Below are 22,188 nucleotides of genomic sequence, written 5' to 3'. Positions count from 1 at the left end.
TATACCCGTAATATGTCTGTACTATTAGATGACCTTCAACATAAAACTTAATGCAATAATGAGGATAATAATAGAGATTATGGCAATATATTTACTGAACGCACAGGCTATATCCACAGGAATACAAAAATCTATTTTTCAATGAAGGCTTCAGGTTTAAGGTATATATTCTGATATGTAACAAAGGCAGGCTGCACTGAAGAACTACCCTCAACGTTTCCACATCCTCATGCACAACAGGGTCCATGGGACCTTCAGCCCCACAGTTGGGCTGATCAAGGCCCTAAGAAGATGTCCCTCAGCTGCCTGCGCATCACATGGTGTCTCAGAGACCACAGTGAGCTCTGAAGTTATGCTCACAGGCCCCCCACACAGCGTGATCGAGCTGCAACCTACAGCCGCCTTTCATTTTCCACCAGGCCCGGGATATGCGGACCTTGTCACAGAGTAAAACAGGCTCATTCGCCACTCCTGCTTCTCTGCCCCTGTGCTTTGCGGCCTCTGCGAAGTCACTCTGCAACCTGGCAGATGTCACTTAGCCGCTGTGGCCTCCACGAGTGGACGGAGCACTCATGACCTCCAACATGCTCTCAGCACAGAAATGCCACGCTGTACCATCACCTCCCTGCATCCTCGCAGAATGCATACGTGACTGAAAGCTGCCCATCTTTTAAGCCATGGCTGACAGGCCTTCTCCTCTAGCAGGACTGATCTGGTTCCTTCTCTTTGCACTCCCCTGGCGTTTTTAAATACCACTGACATCTGTACTAGAAATATTTACTAACATTACCATTACAAGCCACCCATTATGCTACAATATCCTTAAAGGCAGGAAGCATTTCCTACATTATCTTCATTGTCTAAATGAGTGACTCACTCATAGTAGATGAGATGCCGTATGCATTGAGTAACTGATTAATTGTATGGTTCCTTACAATCACTTGAAAGTCAGGTGCATCAATGGATTATAAAACCTAAATGTGGGACTTCCCTGGTGGAGCAGTGGTTAAGAATCCGCCTGCCAATGCAGGGGACACGGGTTTGAGCCCTGGTCCTGGAAGATGCCACGGAGCAACTAAGCCCATGCGCCACAACTACTGAGCCCACGTGTTGCAACTACTGAAACCCGCAGGCCTAGAGACCGTGCTCTGCAACAAGAGAAGCCACCGCAATGAGAAGCACGCGCAGCACAACAAAGAGCAGCCCCCGTTCTCCACAACTAGAGAAAGCCGCCGTGCAGCAACGAAGACCCAACGCAGCCAAAAAAAAAATAAAACCTAAACGTTAAGATTGTAAAAAATGGAAAAATATTTTACATCTTTTAAAACAGTCACCAAAATTAGGTGGTGTAATAAACTCCCACTCCTAATATATGAATCATGCTAATTCACGTTACTCAAAAACACAATTCGTTTATGGTGAGTCTAACAGGATTTTCACCCACCATGAGGACCCACTTGATTCCACTTGCTTCATAACGGATCGTTACCTGTAGTCACACCAGGGGCACCTGTAGGGCTTCTCTCCTGTGTGTACCCGCTTATGCCGCGTCAGATGAGACTGGGTCGTGGAGGCAAAGTTACACTCATCACATTTAAAAGGTTTTTCTCCTGAAATATATCAAGAGGAGTTGTAGATGAAAAATTACAAATATTGGAAATGAAGGGCTTAATCTGTTATTAACAATTAAAAAGACACTCATTTCCATGAAATTTTAAGACTACACATACTTAGGATGTTTGAATATTTATTCACAGAGTGAGAAAGTTAGAAGATACCATTGATTTTTATTTCTCTATGAGAACAGAAGCAAGATACACATTTTGTAGTTCATATGTAACTTATACACACAGGATTCTAAATTATCTAATCTAAATAGAAACACACAGTGAAGCACTCATCCAGATAAAAACATAAATATCAGCTTTGGTTTAGCACTGTATTTTGAGTCATTTAACAAACTGTTAGATTAGGGCCATTATAAAAATCTCAGTGAGGTTAAAACCATGGAAAAGTATGTAACAAATATATACTTTGAATACACAGTGTAAAACTTACTAAAATCTTAAAGTTAACTATGAAGGAAAAAAATAAAACCAAGCGATAAATTGACACCAATTTAAAAAGTGTTAGAAGTAAAGAGAAACTGTAATTCACTAAGTTGAGTAAAAGGTAAAGAGGCCTCAAAGAAACATTTGAAATAATATTTAACAGCCCTGTAAATTCCATCTCCCCTGTGTAGATACACCTGGTCTCTCTGCACATACAGCTCACCCCTGTGCTGGTTCAAGGACCTACCCAGGACTCACGGCCCTCTGATCAATACCTTTCTCTCCTTCACACACAAACTCAAAGAAATCAGGTCTGACTAGTTTTTAATTCCACTAGCTGTACTGGCTGGTGAGCACCTGAGATGGGGTGATTTAATTTTAATTGATGTAAATTTAAAAACTGATACTGAATTCACCTGTTGAAAAAATGTTTAAGTCTAGAACAGCTTGGGAAAGAGAATCTACTTTTTGACATGTAAATTTTATCAAACCTAAATACAGATCATGAATTACAGATAAAATATTTGGCCTCTGTATTGAGATGTGCTGGAAGTGCAAAATACACACCAAATTTTAAAGTCCTGGGGGCGGCGGGGGGAGAATAAAATATTGGTAATAATGTTATATTGACTTCATGTTGAAATGATAATAATTTGTATGTATTTGTTTGAATTATCTATTTATAAAAAATAACTTCACCTATTACTTTTTCCTTTTTTTAATGTGGTTACCAGGCAACTTAAAATGATATGTGTATAGCTCACATTACATGTGAACTAGAGAAAACCTCACCACCTCTTCCTCAAAACACAGTTGTGATATACAGAAATACTCTTGTCAAGAGACATTTTTCCTGAGAAATTTTACACATAGGACGGATTAATTTTACATATGTAACTCCACTTGTTACTTATTTCCCATGTTTTTGTAATAGTTTTATAAGTACACTAACATATAGAAAATGAGGGATGAAATATCTTGGTTTAAAATTACATCTATTCAGCTAGCAACAAAACTATGTCTGCCCTGAAAATCAGAACGTTTAGAAATTTGTCCTACATTCTCTAAGTCTGTTTATATGGCCTTGCCCATTAACTGCAGTAATATTTACTGAATGCATACACATCTCATCTGATGGCATTTTACCTGTCATTGCAGCCCAGGGCAGCAGTTAGAAGAAACCAAAAGGACTTCAATCCCAGTCCAGGTTTTGCCATATTTCACTCCCTACCTGGTAAACCCCTGAACAAGATCAGGAGGATAATACACGGAACATGGAGATAATTGTGAGGATTAAAGCAGACGAGGCATAGGTAAGATACTTAGGAGCGTGCCCAATAACCAGCGCTTCATCATTATGGGGACAGGACTGCCTAAACACTGGAAACTGCAAACTCCTCTCACAAAGATAAAAGCAGCAGCACACAAATGGCTCTCATCAAGAGCTCATAACCAATAACAAAGTAAAAACCTATAATATACATAAAATAATTAATGGCTTCGCAAAGTTAGTGAACTTGACATAGAGGTATCATTTAACAGATCCTACCAGGGACTATTTGACTTATTCTTGTAAAAAGAAGACCGTATACACAGCAGAGTAAAAATCTTGGAGTTGAGAGGGGGTTTTGTCTCTTTTAGCCATTTCCCATATACTACACCCCAATCAAGTGGTCACCCAGAGTCAGCCTAAATAACTCTTTGTTCTCAGTTTCTAAACCGCTGGTTTATAGACAGCTCAATGGTACTTAACCGACTTATACAAAAAAATAACTTTCACGATGATGGCAGGTTTTGCTTTTATTTGAGGGATAAGACATGATCTTCGAATTGCATAGAGTTAAAATAAAATCACGCAATCTCTTCACATTTGACACGGGAATATTCTGTCATAGAAACATATAAACCTTCATACACAAGCATATCTGAAAACCTCCTCATTCATTATAAAGACTGAATTGCTCATTAAATTCAATTAAGAGTATCTTAACTGTACACCAATGTCAAAGAATAGTTCACACGGAAAACAGAAACACAAAGGGAAGCACTCACCTGGATGAAAACACTCATTATTAATTACTTCAGTGACTTGACATCACCTGTCTAGACCTGACACAGGAGGCAGAATGGAGCTCTTACCACGATCAAAGTAACGAACATAAGCACCACCACAGAGGTATCCCTGTGCCCTGTCTTTCTTCTGCTCGTTCCATCCCCAAGCAAATGTTCATTGCTTTCTTTTGCTATGTATTAGCTAGTACCTTCTAGAAATGTACACACATGGAAGCATGCAGTATGTACTTCTCTTCTGTCTGGCCTCTTTCTCTCAGCTTTATTTTGTGCTTCACTCCTGTTGCTCCAGGTGTAAATACGTGATTTATTTTTGCTGCTGAGCTGTAGAGTAGTATTCATTACATGAATGTCACGTGTATCCATTGATACGGTAGGTACATACATCACTTTGTGAGAAACTGCCAAACTGTTTTCCGAAGTGGTGTGACCATTTTATACTCCTACTAGCTGTGCTCCAGAGTTCCCACTGCTGCAAACCATCACCAACAGGCAGTGTGCTTAGTGCTTTACACCTGAATTTCTCTAATGATGATTTGAGGACACTTTCACGTGCTTATGTGCCATGCATTTATATTCTTTGGTGAAGTACCTGTTCAAATATTTTGACCCTTTTTTAGTTGGTTGGTTTCTTAAAACTGTGTTCTGAGAGCACTTTATATATTACAGATACAAATCCTTTATAAGAGTTATGATATATACATATTCTTTCCAGTCTGTGGTTTGTCTTTTCATTCCCTTCACAGTGTCTTTTGAAGAAAAGTTAATAATTTACAAAGTTTTCAAGTTCTCCATTTATAATTTTTCAAGTTATGATTCTTCTCATTTACGAATCAGGCTTTTGATGTGCTGGTATCTAAGAAATCTTTGATAATCCATGATCACAAAGATTTTTCCCCTAAATTTTCTTTTAGAATTTATATAGTTTTAAGTTTTATATTTAGATTGAGTTCATTTTTGTATATGACATGATATATGGATCAAAGTTTATTTTGATTGCATATGGATAGCCAATTGTTCCAGCATTATGTATTGAAAAGATTAAACTGCCTTTGCTCTTCTGTCAAAGCTCAGTTGACCATGTAGGTGTGGGTTGTTTTGTAATCTCTATTCCATTCCATTGAGGTATTTGTTTACCTTGATGAAAACACCAGAATGACTTGATTATTAAAGCTTTCTAATAAGTCATGAAGTCAGGTTGTGTAAGTCAAGTTCGTTCATCTTTCTCAAAGTTGTTTGATATTTCACTGTTGCATTTCCATATGAATTTTAAAATCAGCTTGTCAATTTCTTTAAAAAAAAAAGCTTGAGGGATTTGAAATGATCAATGTGAGAGGAAATAAAATCTTAACAACATTGAGTCTTCCAATCCATGAACATGGGATATCGCTCTATTTAGGTCTTCTTTAATTTCTCTTGGCAATACTTTAAAGTTTCCAATGAAGAGGTTTTGCACATCCTCTGTTAAATCTATCTCTAAAGGTTGTTCCTTGGTCAAAAACAATGGACAGATATATGCATGAGTCTATTCTGCTCCCTTGATCTATCTGGAAATCTTTATGCCAATACAATACTGACATGACTATTGAAACTATATACTAAGACTTCAAATTAGGTAGCTTGAATCTTCCACTTTTAATACCATGAATCTAAGGGGTCAAACAATTTAAATATTTTTTTCGTTAAGCAAATTCACAAATATATTCTGACGTCTCCTTATTCCATTCAAACGAAGTGTTTGAAAGTACGTTGGCATCAGACTCACTGGTAACTGGTTTATTCTTTTAGCCTTGGTAGACATCGTTAATCTATCCATTTTTCATGGATCTGGCAGGAATCTAGAGGGGTAACATTATGGAGTCATTGTTTGAGTCAGTGGTATAAATAAAAGGTCATTCAAGCTCCTCAACGTTAAGTTTCTTGGTGAGAAGGTTTAACATAAACACTTAAAAAATATGGTAAATGTATCAATCTTATTTCATTTAAATTTTTATGGCATTTTTATGTGACACAATTTAAACTTAAAAAAACACTTTTAAAGAATAATGTCATTTAGATTCTCTATAACTCTAATAATTTGAAGTTCATGTCAAGCTGACATTGTATTGCAATAAACTATCAATTGTCATTTCATGCTTAACTTGACAACACAACAGATTAAACTATGTAGTCTTAAGAAACTGTGAAAAATCTATAGGCTGACAGAGAAAAAATATAATGCTACCGAAGTATGCTACCTACTAAGCGACAACCACTAAGGAAAGGAAGGCTCAAGCATGTCTGGGCCCTTGATGGAAAAGAACTCTGTGTCAACTTACACAGACTACAGTTTATTCAATCTGTGCATAATAGTTACTTTGTAACTCAATTCTGTTACATGTTCGATACTATTGTTTGAATATGTTCACCGGTATCTCTTTTTTATCCAGAAACGATCATTTCTTCGGGAAATTTCAGGTAATTTCTTCAGGAAAATACACTTCAGAAATACAGAAGTAGCTCTTGTTTGTTAGTCTCAATATATAGCAAAATAAATCGATAAATAAATAACTTCTAGATTGTTAAATGTGAAAGAAAATCTTAAAAATGCTAAACAAGAATTTCAGTTTCCTAATATTTGTTAACTGCATGAAATGAGATAGGTGCTACGTGAGGAGGTGTACACACTTACTAAGGAAAAATTTTTGATGGAGTGATCAAACTGATTTGGTGCATTGGGAACAGTCCTTCTGAATTCTTTGTCATTCTAAAGCCAGAAGGATGAATAAACCTATGAGTGAGACAGTAACTACCCTTGAATAATGCTATCTGTAAGTCAACAGGGCTGCCTGCATACATCCTGCTGGTGAAATTTCCTTTCTGCCAGTTTCCCTCACATAAGGGTATATAGTAGTTTAAATTGTGTTCTTCATACTTTCCTTTTCAAGCGGTAATCTTGGCGAAAATAACCACTGAGGAATATTCTGCACCTGAGGTCCCCGTGACAGAAGAGTAAAAGGAAGCCGGAGGGGGGACACCAGCACCGGCATGGATTATGGACAGAGAGAGGTGCCCTTTGTGTGTCAACAATCTGTCAGACGGGCCACCCCTTCTCCTGGAAGCTCGCACTGCATTCCTTTGGGCGGGCTGGTGGTCATTAAGCCGGCCAAGGCTCTTCAACTACATGTGAGGATTCGCTCCTGTGCCCTTGAATCAAGGGTCTCTGACAGGTGACCCTTTTACCAGATAAAAGTAAATCTTGAAGTGGAAGATGTTTTGTGTCAGCCCCCTAGACAGTCTGTATTGCAGTGGGGAATTATTTACGCCATTTGGAACACTTTTGATACCTATCCCTTTCCTAGCTGATTGTAGTTTGGGTGGGCACTCTGTAGTAGAAAGGTAAACCATGTCAAAGAGGAATACATCAGAAAAACACAGATTTCAAATGAGCCAAACAAATCTGGCCTTGAAAAAAAAAAGTTATGTGTTGCTTAAATATTATAAATCCAGCATCAAAGCTAAGGGCCTAGACTGAGTTGTCCTAAGCTGTTCGGCTTAGTGCTGTTTGGCTAAGCTGTTTGAACTGACTTTGGTATTAAAGAATCATGTTTGATTTGTGCCACAGAGGCAGATAAATGCCAAAAAGACAGATGCCTCTGTCTGTGAGACATTGTCCTATATGGTATAAAGTTAATAGCAAAGTAATAAGGAGCCTCTGGACCTGACATAAAATATAAAGTTGTGCCTGCTCGATGCAGGTTCATGATCGATCACCTGTAAACGCCTGTGATCACAGCATTACCGGCCCCTCGGCAGCGGGAAGAGGGAGCACGGCCACGCTGCCAACGGCGGCACCAGGGAGTCTGCTGACGCCCAGGGCCACGCCAGGGCGACACCATCTGCATGGCAATAGTTCGGGCATCAATAAACTGAAACATGAAGAATCAGAAAACCCCACATGAATACACTTTACCACACATATTCCCAACTTGTCCAACATAGTAGCCAAGGATGACCGCCATCCACTGGGCTCTTCTGCCATCTCTTACACCTAAACTGTAAATCACTGGATTAAAAAAAAAAAAATGTGATCACAGGTTGCTACTACAAACTTAAATGGAGTTTTATGTTTACCAAGTTTGAGTTTTCAACATTATATTAACATTGGATATTTCTTGACTCAATAATAATCCTTACCACATATAGAAATTTGAATCATATAAACTTAAGAATCCAAAAGTAATGGCTAGCATTAATTCTCACTGAGCTTATAAATACCATAATGGGCATTAAAGCTCCTTGTAGCTAAGCGCTAAATATAGCATATCAAGAATCAAACTGTACCATAAACAACATATTTCATGTACTCTACGTTTATGCCATTTTGAGTATAACTGCCAAACTCAACTATTCTCATGGAACGCAAGTAAAAGTCTAACAATGAGTTACAAATTCTGTTACCATATGATTTATCATCTAAACTAGAACACTTTTTAGGGTAAAGAGTTGGTTCTATTAATAGTTACAAGGAACATCACCAAAAATCAGCAGTGTCCCAGACATATGTAATTCAGAAGTTAAAGTAATTACTTATAAGACCTATTACAGCATATCAATAGGTAATCAACTTTAATAGATGGTTAAAACTTTTCATCCTTATGTGTTCCTAACCAAGGCATCTAGTTTATTTTGTTGAATCACCAAGAATGCCCATCATGAAAAAAAAAAAGGATTCTCTTCAATGTCCTAATCTGCTTAACTCGCCTCTTCACTGCTTTCCATTCTTTTTTTGTTTTTAAAGATTTTTTTTTTTGATGTGGACCATTTTTGAAGTCTTTATTTAATCTGTTATAATATTGCTTCTGTTTTATGTTTTGGTTTTTCGGCTGTGAGGCATGTGGGATCCTAGCTCCCAGGCCAGGGATCGAACCCGCACCCCCTGCATTGGAAGGCGAAGTCTTAACCACTGGACTGCCAGGGAAGTCCCGACTGCCTTCCATTCTTAATCGCAAAAATACCTGAAGCTGCAGTGAGCTACAAACACATCTACTTGGTTCCAACCCGCAGAGGGATTGCTGGCTAGAGAGTCAGGTGGTTCCGGAGGCTGAGACAAAGATGGGAAGGCAGGGCTGCTGGTAAGCAGGTGAGAAGCAGCTAAAAGGTGGCGTGAGCAGGAAAGGAGACGGGGAGGGACTGACTGAGAGGAAGGCAGGCCCCCCAGCTTCACCACAGCTCATGGGCCACTCCCAAGGCAGGGCTCTACCGCAGAGAAGCAGCTGGTATGTCTGCACACAGAAGGCCAGACCCTGTTCTCCCCCTGCTTGACACGACTTTACAGGACACCTGATCCGTAAGACATGCAGCAGGCTTACTTTATAAATACGTAAAAGCAGACGCATTAAAATCTTGTATCATTCAAGCACAATTTTCAGTAGACCCTCAAGTGCACAGAGTTTACAAAAATCGAAAAGACAGGCAATCCAGGGCCAAGAACGAATGCGGGGGGGCCCCTGGACTGGCTGCCTCCTGAGAGGCAGGCTGAGGGCCGGGCGGCTGGACTGACCTGTATGCTGCCTGCGGTGCTTGGTGAGGGCATGCCGGGTCCCGCCAGCAAAGCCACACAGGTCACACAGGAACGACTTCTCGCCTGTTGCAACAATAAACAGATGAGGGACTGCGGAGGTCACAGATCATTAAAACATATCTATCAAGGCTTTCAGGGTTACTAATTCCTCCAATCAAATGTTTCCATGTAAATATGTCAAATGGGAATGAAATTACCACTGCGGTTTATTGACTGTGATAAAATCTGAAAAGCACCACTGAACATAATTACATACTTGTCAGACCCATAAAAATTAGCTTTATTATCAATGGAATGGTTTTGTACAACTTCATTTCTGGTAGATGTCTTCCAGATGGGGCTGCTTTATGCACTTGAACAGTTTTTATGCATATCCTGATTTTTTACAATTCCCATACATCTGGACTTTTCTGAGCTGACTAAAGATTGCTTGGAACTGTTAATATACAGTATACATGATTCTGCTTAAATAAAAATACTGAATTTTCTAACAACTGAAGGATATTGAATCGGTTTTACCTGATTCTATCAGCATCTTCTTTAATAACTTCCTCCTTAACAATATGAATTAAACAGTTTCCCTGAATATACTGAAGACCCCAAGTAACGATAAAATCTACATTTACTCAACTCAGTGCTGTTTATGTTCCTCAAACTTCCATGGCACAAAAAAGGAGGTCTAGGGATTGCTAAAGAAATTGTATAAAAACTCCTATCATTCATCTTTAGTGATAACTCTTGACTGGAAAACTCTGCAACAATTAGAGTCAGATTTGGCAGACTTTGTTAAAAATGTTTAAATGCTCATTTTTAAAAACATTTTTACACAAAAGCTAACATTCTGCCCTACAGTTTATAAATGCAATCTCTCTCTATTCTACAGCATATTTGGCCAATAAGGGCTGGCACCTAGACGGTTTATCCCATAAGGCTCCCAAAGAAGAGAAAAGGAGAATAAAAATGCTAACACCTTGGAGAGAGTCAGTGAAATTATAAAATACTTTTCAAAAATTAAACAGATCATTTTATCTATCTTTATCTACTTTATTCATGTGAATGTTTAATGCAACAAGTCTTTCAAGGGTTTTTGCCCACGTCAGCCTGCTTTGTTCTAAAATGTTTAGGTGTTTTACAATAGAAATTTAGCTTGAGGTGTTGTGGAAATGGTAATTGCCTTTTTAAGGTTAGAAAAAATAGTAAATATAGGAAGGCAGAGTAGCTACCGTAATCAGAAAGAGTCTTCCCTTTACCTGAGAGCAATACTAGCTTCTCTAATTTAAATGAACATATATTAATAGAGAGTTTTAACCAAATTATGTTTAATCTTATTTCCCAATGGTACGTTAAAATGTTCATTATTATCATTTATAAAATAAAGCTGAATTTAAGTATTTTTCCTATCTTTACTTCCCTATTTTGGGGTTAAGTTCATTCCTTGGCATCATTATATCAATACAGAAAAAAAGAACAGAGTAGATGGGCTGTGAAGAATAAAGTTTAATTACAATCACTCATTTAATTATTTAATCAATTTGAAATATAAATCTTTCTAACTAGCTGTATTATCAATTAAATAACACTGAAAGTGGACTTTTTTTAAAATCCCAAAAGATAATTTGCTCGTTAATATTAACATACTATTCTGTGTTGAGACAAAATTGTTCTCTACAATTTATTCATCACCACAGCTTTGTGGGCATTAACCCCTTCGAGTGTGCGGAAGTGTGTGTACTGTGGTCCACACATGCACACACAAGCTCACACACACCTACGCATCTGGTGGTGTGTGGCAGAGAAGAGATTGGTGCTATGCTACCCAGCCAGCAAAATACCTGATGGGGAAAGAGTATTCTTACTATTTCTGGACTCAAGCAGACTATGATTCCTTTCCCTCGTTTATGAACTTCTTTGCAATCTATATCTTTCTTGTAAGATATAAACATTAACAGACAAATCCTAATGAAATTTATATTTTTTACAGGTATATGTGCTGCATGTAATGAAATTTACATTTTTACAGGTATATGTGCTGCATGTATATACTAAGTTTTATTCCCTTTCCTATTTTAAGATATGTATAGGCACAAAGACAAAATTATCAATTTTCCATGTGATTTGGTTCTAGATATATTAGTGACCTTGATTTTTTGACGCGCAGGATTTTTATCTAGGATGTTAGTCTGCAATGTATTGTATGTCATATTTACCTTGGTGGCTTGATTTGTTTGTCACTCTAAATTCAATTTTCACTTGCCCTTTTTTTTTTTTTTTTTCCAAGGGGGTAGGGGGAGTTAGGGTTGGATAGTGGGCAATTGAGTATTTTTCAAGAAAAAAAATTTTAAGAAAAAACTAAATGTAATATACTCAATAAAAAGGGGGTTCACTTAACATGCCATATTTAAATAATAGCAGAGCTATAATAGGAGACTTTTCTTAACAACTTGAATTAGTTTCAAGTGTGCCATTTTGCTTTCAAATGTAGAAAGACACGGAAACCAATCCTTTATTTTCTATTAGAAAACAGCCACTGTCCCCTATCTCTCATTATGGTGCAGACTACAAGACCTAACAACAAAAATCCATATTATTGATCCAGCCAAGTCTCCACAATTATTCTTTAGAAGGAAACGCCAACGATAAATTACATCTGCACTGGCTTTTCATCTGCTGTTCGATATAAGTGATCTTTCAGGGCAGGCTGGAGACCTTAAATCGTCAACGCCCTTGTCAAGGAAGCTAAGGAGGCCTGGGCTTCCCACAAACTGCTTCAGAAGAACTTTTAACCTATAATTTCTAACAATAATACAGGATTCTTGGCAATCAGAAGAACATTTGGGAATGCTGATTAAAATTTATTTTTTCCTTGAAACAAAACACTTCCTGAGAGCTGTAAAGAGGAAGAAGACCACAAAACAGCAAATGGCTCCAGTGATGTCGCCACGGTGAGATACGGCAAGCGCTCGACTACACGCTTGTAAGGCGTTTAGGGGCCCTCTGTCCTTAGGTAATGAAAAGCATGTCATATACATTGAACAGAACCACAGGGCAGGTAGGAGAAATATATTCATGACGGTCCAAACTGAGAGGTCTCAGGACCATGCCTAGCACAGATGTATTCTGTATGCTGCTTTTACTACCAGTTGGTTTAAATTCCAAACAGTCCACTAAATGTTTTGATGTAAAATGTATGTGAATTCGTACTTTTTCAATTATCTAAAAAATTTATACTAGCTAAATTCAGTTTAGTCTCTTTGTAGTAATTTCAAAGACTCTTGGATCTGACAGTATTCTCTTAAGAGAAATATTAAATTGATTTAAAAAATTTCAAGTGGTACATAAAAACCAAGATTCAATAATGTTCAGAAACATTATGGCACGGAGTCCATATCAGTAACAAATATAACACAAGTTCTCTATGAAAATTTAATCTCCTCAAATGATCTTCTATAATGATCACACCTAAAAAGATATGTTTAAACACATATACATATATGTACCCACACACAACATAAATCAGCTTTGAAATATGAAACTTATTTTATGTGAACACATGCACGTGTGCACACGCACACACACACAAATATTAAAATGTCACTTAAAAATTACGCTGAGCATCATCAAAACACAAAGAAATGATGCCATACCTTTTAACATATAATTACCACAATCTTAAACTCTTCAAACAGGGATTCCTTTCTACGGACTGCTGCTGAGACGACCACCCCCAACTACCACCACCACTGGGCCCAGGCGGACAGGCACACCTGTGTGCGTCCTGTAGTGGTCCTTCATGGCGGAGGCCGTGAGGAAGGAGTAATGGCAGGTAGGCCAGGTACACTTGAATGGCTTCTCCCCCGTGTGGAGTTTCATGTGGTTGTTCAGGGCCCACTTCTCTGTGAAACTTCTATCACACAGGCGGCATGTAAATTTCCTGCATGGAGTGGAGAGAAAAGGATGCAAATATTACCCTCACGGGAGCACCTCGGGCCCAGACAGGTGCCGCTGCAGCCCTGCAGTGTGGCGAGTGCAGGGTGTCGCGAGGAGAACTGCGGGCCTGGCCTGTCATGTCTGTATAACCAGGCATTGATTTTTCTGTCCAGGCCTGGCACTTCAGCCATTTATTCTCTGCTTTGCGGTTGGGCCCAACGGGTTTGAAAAATTCTGTTACAGTCCAGTCACCCCTGAGGCAAATGTGAGAATAGATTTCACCTGTACAGGCCTAGACCGCTTATCCAGGGCACAGGCTGTCAGAGCAAAGGCTAAATGAAAAGCTATCCGTACTAAACTACTCAGACACCCCTGCTCTCTGCCAGGCGGAGGCAGCTGGGGCCGGGCGGCACTCAGAGCCCAGCCCGCCCGGAACGGCACACACCACACTGCTCCCTCGGAGGAGAGGCACACTCCAGGGGCTTCTCCTTTTTAACAAGGTGTCCTTCTGGGTTACCACACAGGTACATAAAAAGTTCCCTTTGATAAGAATAAAAATAAGATTATAAATACAACTTTTCATAAAGTATGCCTTTGAGAAAAAGAAACCTCAATTATTTCCTGTATGGGATGAAAACTGAAAATAACAAATCAATACTCACGTCAGAAAATATTTCAGCCCCACAGTTCCCAGTTAAAGATCTCTGAATACCTTTCATAATCCAGGCAATATGAACCATCAACAAAAAAACTTTAATACTTTCTCTGGTCGAGCTTCTGTCCCTTTTCACTTGCATTCAGGAAATCACCACAAAAATTTACTTTTGATTTCTAATACAATTTAGTTTAAAGCAATCTCTGTGGCTAACAAAGTAGTGTCCAGCTAATTAATTCAGGATAATGAACAGTCAAATAAAAGAAAATTAGAACCCAATATTCAAAATTAAAATATTTTAATAAGTTGATAAGCACAATGCCACAAAAGAGACAGACTCTGGCAGCTTGATCTGACTAGCATAAGTTGGTCTACACTTTTAGCAAGTTAATACAATTTTAAAAATAAGATTATAATACCTGCGTTTTAAGTTATGATATAAATAAGGAGATATAAAGAGTATATTCTTTACATAAATGCTTTTAACTAAAATTTTACAAATTTTCTTAGTCCCGTAAGGGTAGAAAAAAAAATTCCAAGCTCCAATTAATTAAGTTTCTCATTTTGAGGCAAATGTGGATTACTTTAACAAATTAATCATTCAGGTTTCACAAATTCTTAAGAATCGAATTATAAAATTACCTTTTATAAAACTCTCTCTTCATTTGTTATATGTAGTAATATTTTTATAACATTATATTTTAAATGCAACAGAAGTAAAAACTGCTAAATATTTAAGAAATGCCATATAAAATATCTTAAGTGCTTCATTAATATTAAAATTGCCAATTAATATACTTATAGAATGTATGTGTAGAGAAACTATGTTTACACCACTCAACACAGACCGACTTTGAAATTACTGTATCATTTGATCATTGCTTACTGGTACTAGAGAATGACAAACATAACTGAATACTTAGAAATGCGCTATAAAAAAATAACATGTCTGTATATCTCTTTGACGGGTCTTCATGCATTTAACATTTCAAAACCAAGACAGGGACCTTATTTCCAAGATAAATTCCCCTATCTACTTATTTCTTCATGTATTTATTGTGGATCTAACCTCCTCCTAAAAGAAATAAATAAGGAGGTTAAGTAGATGCTATCTTTTAACAAATAGTTACTCCAGACTGTATTACAACTTTATGAATGACAAAATAAATCCCTCATTTTTAAATCTACCATGATGTACATTTTAAAAAATTACATCTATGAAACCTCAATATATGTACTCTATTATTCATACATAATACAAATGTTAAACTAGAGCTTAGAGCCTGTCATGATATGACAAAAGCCAGATAACAAAGAACTAAGGCCACCGCTTGACTTTCAGAAAACCTCACATGTTCTACAATTTGCTTTATGAAAATAAGTGCATGCACTGGTACTTTGAAAAGAACCTGAAATGTTACCAATGTAAAGTGTCCTTATAAAGACCAAGACCTACTCATCAGTGGGGGGTTTCCTGGAACTGCACAATTCTGAGCCTCAAACACTGTAAACTATCTGCCACCATGCAACGAGCAAGGACGACGTCCATCCAAGGGATCCGCTCTCCTGGGGGCCTTCAGGAAGCCCACCTGGATGTGTCACTAGGACAGAGCCTAAGTGAAAACGTGCAGTTCCGCTCTGCCACGAGAACCCAAGAAGAAGAGGTATCACTGTGTATTCTGCATGTACTTCAGAAAGACCTGAACACCCACTGTAGCACAAACACTGTTCGAGACGGTAGAAACAAAGAGGGAAAAGAGTCAGATTTGGCTCTCAAGAAAATCACAGGCTCCTACGTGAGGAAAATCCTTCACAAAGATAACCTCAGTGCCAGGAAAAAACGTAAAAGGCCATCATAAATTTAAAAGAAGAAGCAATTAATGGGACAGGGCGGATTAAAGAAGGCTTCCCAGAGACGGCATTTAATTTAGATGTTGGAAAGCAGGTGGATATGCAGAGCCAGCAGGGAGGACGGGTAAGGGGCAGTGCGGGGAGAGGCAGAGTGATGGGAGCTCCAGGCCCCAACAGGCTGTGTCAACTGTGGCTCTGTTGGCTGCTGCCCCTCAACTGGGGATGGCCATCCAGTTTCCCAGGTATCAGTGAAGCCCCGGGACCTACATTAGACTGGGTTAAATGATATAAATGCTTTTCTATCCCCACATGGTGGTCTTCCATCAGAAACTTCTTGTTTAACTGAATTGACAATATATTAAAAAGAGATCTATTTGGCATAAAATTCGCTAGTCATCTCTCCTTTTGTGCAGGGAGTTACAAAGTCAGTCAGTTGAAGGATGTACAACGAGTGACAATCATGTAAAAGTACAACCTAAAAGGACAAACAAGATAAGCACACAACAGTATGATGGTGTTTGGTTCACCGTATATCCTATGGCCCATAAAAGTGCCTGGTACCCAGAGCTGTTCCATAAATAACTTTGGACCAATGGGATGAAGGGAACTGGTGGTGAAGAGTCTCGTTCCTTACGTAATTTCACCAGACTCAGAGTGGGAATGTGAGATCCGTACACGACAGCAACAGGGGTCATTCAGGCCGCCCAGGGCTCGCGATCCTCATGCTGTTTGGTCTTTTCTCCTTCCTCAGCATTTGTGTTTATTTTATAAATGTCAATATTTCAAACATACAGAAAATGACAGAGATGCATATCTACCACCAAGGTTTATGTACTCAGATGATAATATCCATGTTTGCCGTATTTGTTTCATATCCTTCCTCTGGTATTCTAAACATTTTAAATTAATTTTTTAAATTTAAATATTTATGAACTGAATTAAAAAGAAAAATGGTATGGCAGGCCATAGCACAGGGACAGCAAAGGTGCTAAGGAGAAGGCCACGCCTGCGGGAGAGCAGGTGGAGGTCCACATCATTTCCGCTCTGACGTAATCGAGCTACTTCATAACGTTTGATAGAAAGTTCAAAATGCCAAATAGTGCTACGGACTTGTAATGAAACAGGGCAGTTCATCATCTCCCCTTTCCTCGGTCTGCACTAGATGTTTCTACTGGATATAAAGTGATCTTAGAAGGTTTCAAAAGAAAAAAAAAATCAGAAGCAAAGTAAATTAAAATGGTACCAGACTTCTCAACAGCAAAGCAGGAATTAGAAGACAATGTAGCAATGGTCTGACCATTTTGCGGGCAATGATCTTAAACACAGAATGTTCTGCGTCGTCGCACCTTTGAGTGGTTCCTACCAAAGGGTGCTGTCATTACAAAGTTCCTGGCTTCCAGGGATCATTATCCAGTTGTTTGCTGACACTTTTGGAATAAAACCCATTTTCGTGTGGGTAACTGTCATGTAAAAGTCAGTTAAGAGTTCATCTTTGAATGTAAATTCCTAAGTATTCCTAAATTAAATAAGGGCTCCTGGATTAAATTCTAAGCATTTTTCTAGTACTCTCAATATATTTACAGTATGTTTATTTACTGTTACATGTGCTGTTTTATCCCCAGCACCACCACTCCAACACACACACACACACGCACACGCACGCGCACACACACACACGCGCGGAATGGCTCTGAGCCTGTGTTCTCTGTGTTAAAACCGGTGGAAGATCTTCTTTGCTGAACTCACTCATGACATGACTTGTAAAACAGAGTCGTGACTAAAACCCACATCTCTAGACTTAAATTTTTAAAGACACGATACTAAATATCCTCATTGTTATACATATTAACAAAAACTTAAAAATTTCATGGAGGTTTCGCAAGGCATTATGTACATACAAAGTTAAACTAAAGAATTAGTAGGGAGCTGAATTATTTTTATATGATCAATGGTACTATCTTAATAGATACTTCTGCCTTAGACTGTGTTAGAGCAATTGTCTGTTTATGAATGCCTAAAGGGCAGATAAGTTTTGTCAAAATATATAACACTTCTATTTTGAGTTGCGCCCCTAACTTTATCTTTCCATATTACTACACAAGGTAAGTATCCTAACAAGAGAGTCTATACTCATCTTCTTCAAATTATACTTTTAAATGTTATTTAAAAATTTTAAACCCTATTACGTGGGTTATTCAGTCAATTTATTAGCAAATTAATTAAAAATCTGCACATAGCCCATTTACATATGAAGATAGAAGTATTTTGATGCTTTATTACTTTATGATTTTTGAAATACAATAAGAATTGCCACTAGTATATTTTTATGTTCTTTTCTAATCTCTCCAATTCAGAATAATTTGGAATACAGTTGCTTTAGTGATGCATTTTAGAGCTGTAGATATCCTTTGCCTTTCTCCCGGAAAGCCCAGTCTGGGTTAACATGATTGAGAAACTCAGGCTCAAGTACAGACATGTTTAAAAAAAAAAAAAAAAGTATCCCCATTAAGATGTAAACAATCTTAAATATCCATCAGCTGGGAAGTAGAAAACTAATGAGTTTAATCATAAAATGGAATATCATAATGAAGTTAAAATGAATCAATGAGCTACATTTATCAGCATGGGTTAAACAATCTCAAAAACGTAACTGCACTGAAACAAAGCAAGTTAAGCATAGAAATATTAAATCTAAACATATGAGGTCCACATGCAAAAACATGCATGACATCATAATTTGTGAATACTGCCTGTTTCTGAGAAGAGGGGTAAGGCATGCATATGGAGCTAGAGAGCTAACTACAGTTGTACATTTTTGTTGTTTTTAAAAGGAAAACAAAGTAAACAAGGTCATATGTTAACATCTTAAAAAGTGCTTTCATTGTTTTTGAAAAATTCCACAATTTGAAGAGAATATTTTAATTAAGTAATCCAAAATTTCTTTTCTACATGTCACGTCACGTTAATAAATCATACAAATTCATATCTGCAAAAAAACAGCAATGAGCACGATCTGCTCCAAATGAATGAGCTAAACTTTATTAAAACATTAAATAATCATGCAGTTATTATCTTCCAAAACTCTGAAACAAAGGTGCTGACTGATTCAAAATGATTAACAGTAAACTGATGTTGCAAAACCTTAACTGACAGGTATTGCTGGTCTTTAGGAATAAACACAGAACTGAAAACAATACAAGACCTGTATGATTCCTAGCAAAACAGTCCAATATACTAATGAATCTGTTTCAACAATTTCTAAGTTACTCAGATACTACCAATATGCAGGCTGTTTCTTTGGGATAACAGCCTCCTTTTAAAATTATTATAATTTAATAATTACATAATAATATACTAAGAGATGAAACGAAAATAGAATATGATGGGGTCTTTGCCCAGTAGGGCTACCTTACAAATTTCTGCTGAGCTGCAAATAAAACTGAAAAACAATCACTTTCTTGAACAAAGAAGCACATAAAAGGCATATAAAGACAACCACTAAAGAGCAACTTCAATCTCAATTAATTCACGAGTCTTACGCCGAAAAAGGATCCAAAAGATAACAAAGCAAAATGAAGTTCAAGAAATTCTGCCATGGTAACAAATCCAATACCTGTACGCATCGGAACTGTGAGGTGCCTATACTGTTTCTGGCCTAGGAAACATCTGAGGAAAAACATACAATACTGTTTTTAGACTTAAACTACTTATTCATGTAAAACAGGCACTAAATCCACATTAATTACCCCAATATTACTCCATAGTAATCCTGTTCATCTTAGTTTTATGAGGTTTCAAGTACTATATATATATATATATATATATGTTTAAATAAAATATGCAGCTTTAAACTGCATGGAAAGTAAGAATCTCTGTTTTCTCTAAATTGAAAATTGAAAAGCTACACTGACAGGTGAGTAATAACAAGGAATACACTTGGGGTTCCTCTGGCCACCTCCTTCCAAATACTTGTGTGTGCGTGTGTGTGTGTGTGTGCGCGCGCACACGCACATGCATGCGTGCATACTAGATCCAAAAAAAACCTGACTCAATGATTGAAGTTATATCCTGAAACCAAAAATATCTAACACTAATATCAGATTATTTAAATTAGGCTGGACTCTTGAGAGTGACCTGTTCCTGATTATATATAAAACATGAGCATGATTTATATCAAGAAGCCACAAAGACCTAAGATTAGAAAGGTTTCATTTACTGAATTCAACTCTTCAGAATCAAGTGTGGCTTCCAGATGCAGCTGGAAACCTCCTGTGAGGGCTTCTATACGGCGCGCAAGGGAGCCTGCTACTTTAGCCAAGAGTCCTGAGCGCATTTTGTGCCCTGAACAGGTGATAATTAGCCTAATTAACAAGCCAGATCCTTGTTAACTAGTTGGAAAAGAAATTTAACCTCATTCTTGCTGAAGCCATCATTTTAAAACCGCTTAAGGTATCATTCAGATTCTAGAAGCTGTGACATATGTTTTCTGGCCCTTTCAGTTCTTTCCAAAGGTTGCAAAGCTTTGTGTCAAAGTTACTTCTGGGAAGAGCATTGGCAGAATATTAATCCCTGGCTGCCTTAGTCTACTAAGAACCAAGAGAATGACTCATTCCAAAGAAAAACATTCAAGGATTACAAGGGCCATGCCCTCAAGATGGAATTCATCCTTCAAAATCCCATTCCCATGAAATTTTTCTTTGTCAAAGAGACCATAAACTCTGGCCTACCCCAAACCATCCTATTAAATTTGACTGGAACGGTGCCCGTTCCACTGCATGTGCTGTATCCAAAACTCCTCAGCACAACAGGGGTTAGGAAAGGCTCTGTGTAAAAGACAGTAAATACTTTCTACTCGGTGGGCCCTCAGGTCTTCAATGCAACTTCTCAACTCCGCCTTGGTAGCACAGAAGTAGCCGTGGACAGTACATAAATAGGTAAGCGTGGCTGTGTTCCAATAAAACTTTATTTACAAAAACAGGCAGTGGGCCTGATCAGGCCTGCAGAGAGTAATCGGCCTATCCCTGGCTTAGGTGAGGTCGCATCTCCCCACCTGCACCCCCCAAAAGCACCCTGATCTGTACAGGGTAAAAGAATCTGAATCGAGCACTGCTGGCAAACAAAGGTCCACTAAGCCCCTTCACGGGGTTTGAGAAGTTGGTTCAATCCTGAAATAGTTCATGTTTCCTGCAGGGCTTTCAAACGCCAACATGAGAAGAACAGGTGGAAGGAATTATACTGCATATGAGACCCATTCAGTGCAGGCTGCCCCGTCCTTTCAAACTACCCCCTTTCAAGTGTGTCACAGAGCTGGAGGGCTTGCAAAGTTGAAATAATTTTAACTAACCATAGAAGTCAAGTCCTGGAGAACAAGACATATATTAAATTGCCACAATCCTCTAGTCTGGACTAAATGAAATTTTATCGCTTCAGGTTAGGTAAGAAAACACTGGATTTACGCAAGGAAGGTTAAAACAGCAGTTACAAATAAAGGACTAATGTTACTGTTTAAAGACCATATAAAGAGAATTTCTTTGAAATCACTGCTCTTACTGATATGAATAATTTGAGCTAAAACGACAAAATGCATTTCAAACCCCATTTACACATTCATCCCAAACGTCTTGACGGATGTTCAGTCTTTGGACATTTATAACACAAGCCTAACAATCTTCAAATTAGAATATCTCAGCTACTTCTATATCAATTGATCAATTTTTTAAAAAGTATGTATTGGAATCTACTGTGTGTCTAGCAATTATTCATGCATGTACAGACCTATAAGTGAAGGAAAGATACACACGCCTCCCCAAAAGGAGCCTGTGCCTCAATGGCAGACACTAATGTCAGTGAAATAATTAGAACAAAAGCTCACCACATTCTGTTGGACTTTTTAAAAAAGCTTTTTGAAAAGATGTTTAGAAAAAGCATCGGTGAATATAGAGTGAAGCAGCTGGAAAGGCTTCATGGATGAGGTGGAGCTTCAGGTGAGTCTGAAAGGACAGAACAGACTCTAGTAACAAAGGCGGCAGGCAGTGACAAGCCTGGAGGAGGGACAGGCAGAGGCGGGGAAG

The 22,188-nt window shown here is 38.1% G+C and overlaps 1 protein-coding gene across 2 annotated transcripts in view; it reads right to left on the bottom strand.

Annotated features, from left to right (window-relative positions):
• Nucleotides 1-22,188, bottom strand: part of ZNF407 (zinc finger protein 407) — a 420,199-nt gene that overhangs the window by 167,773 nt on the left and 230,238 nt on the right. For both annotated transcript variants that reach the window (XM_082667537.1, XM_082667538.1), the window contains exons 5-7: nucleotides 13,449-13,615; nucleotides 9,664-9,747; nucleotides 1,490-1,610 (exon numbers count right to left, since the gene is read on the bottom strand). In XM_082667537.1, coding sequence (XP_082523663.1) covers nucleotides 1,490-1,610; nucleotides 9,664-9,747; nucleotides 13,449-13,615 — 372 coding nt within the window. The remainder of the gene's footprint in view (nucleotides 1-1,489; nucleotides 1,611-9,663; nucleotides 9,748-13,448; nucleotides 13,616-22,188) is intronic.

The sequence above is a fragment of the Grampus griseus genome (genome assembly GCF_964374135.1).
Source record: "Grampus griseus genome assembly, chromosome: 12".
In the NCBI taxonomy this organism is placed as follows: domain Eukaryota; kingdom Metazoa; phylum Chordata; class Mammalia; order Artiodactyla; family Delphinidae; genus Grampus; species Grampus griseus.
This window is presented reverse-complemented; position numbering and strand designations above follow the sequence as displayed.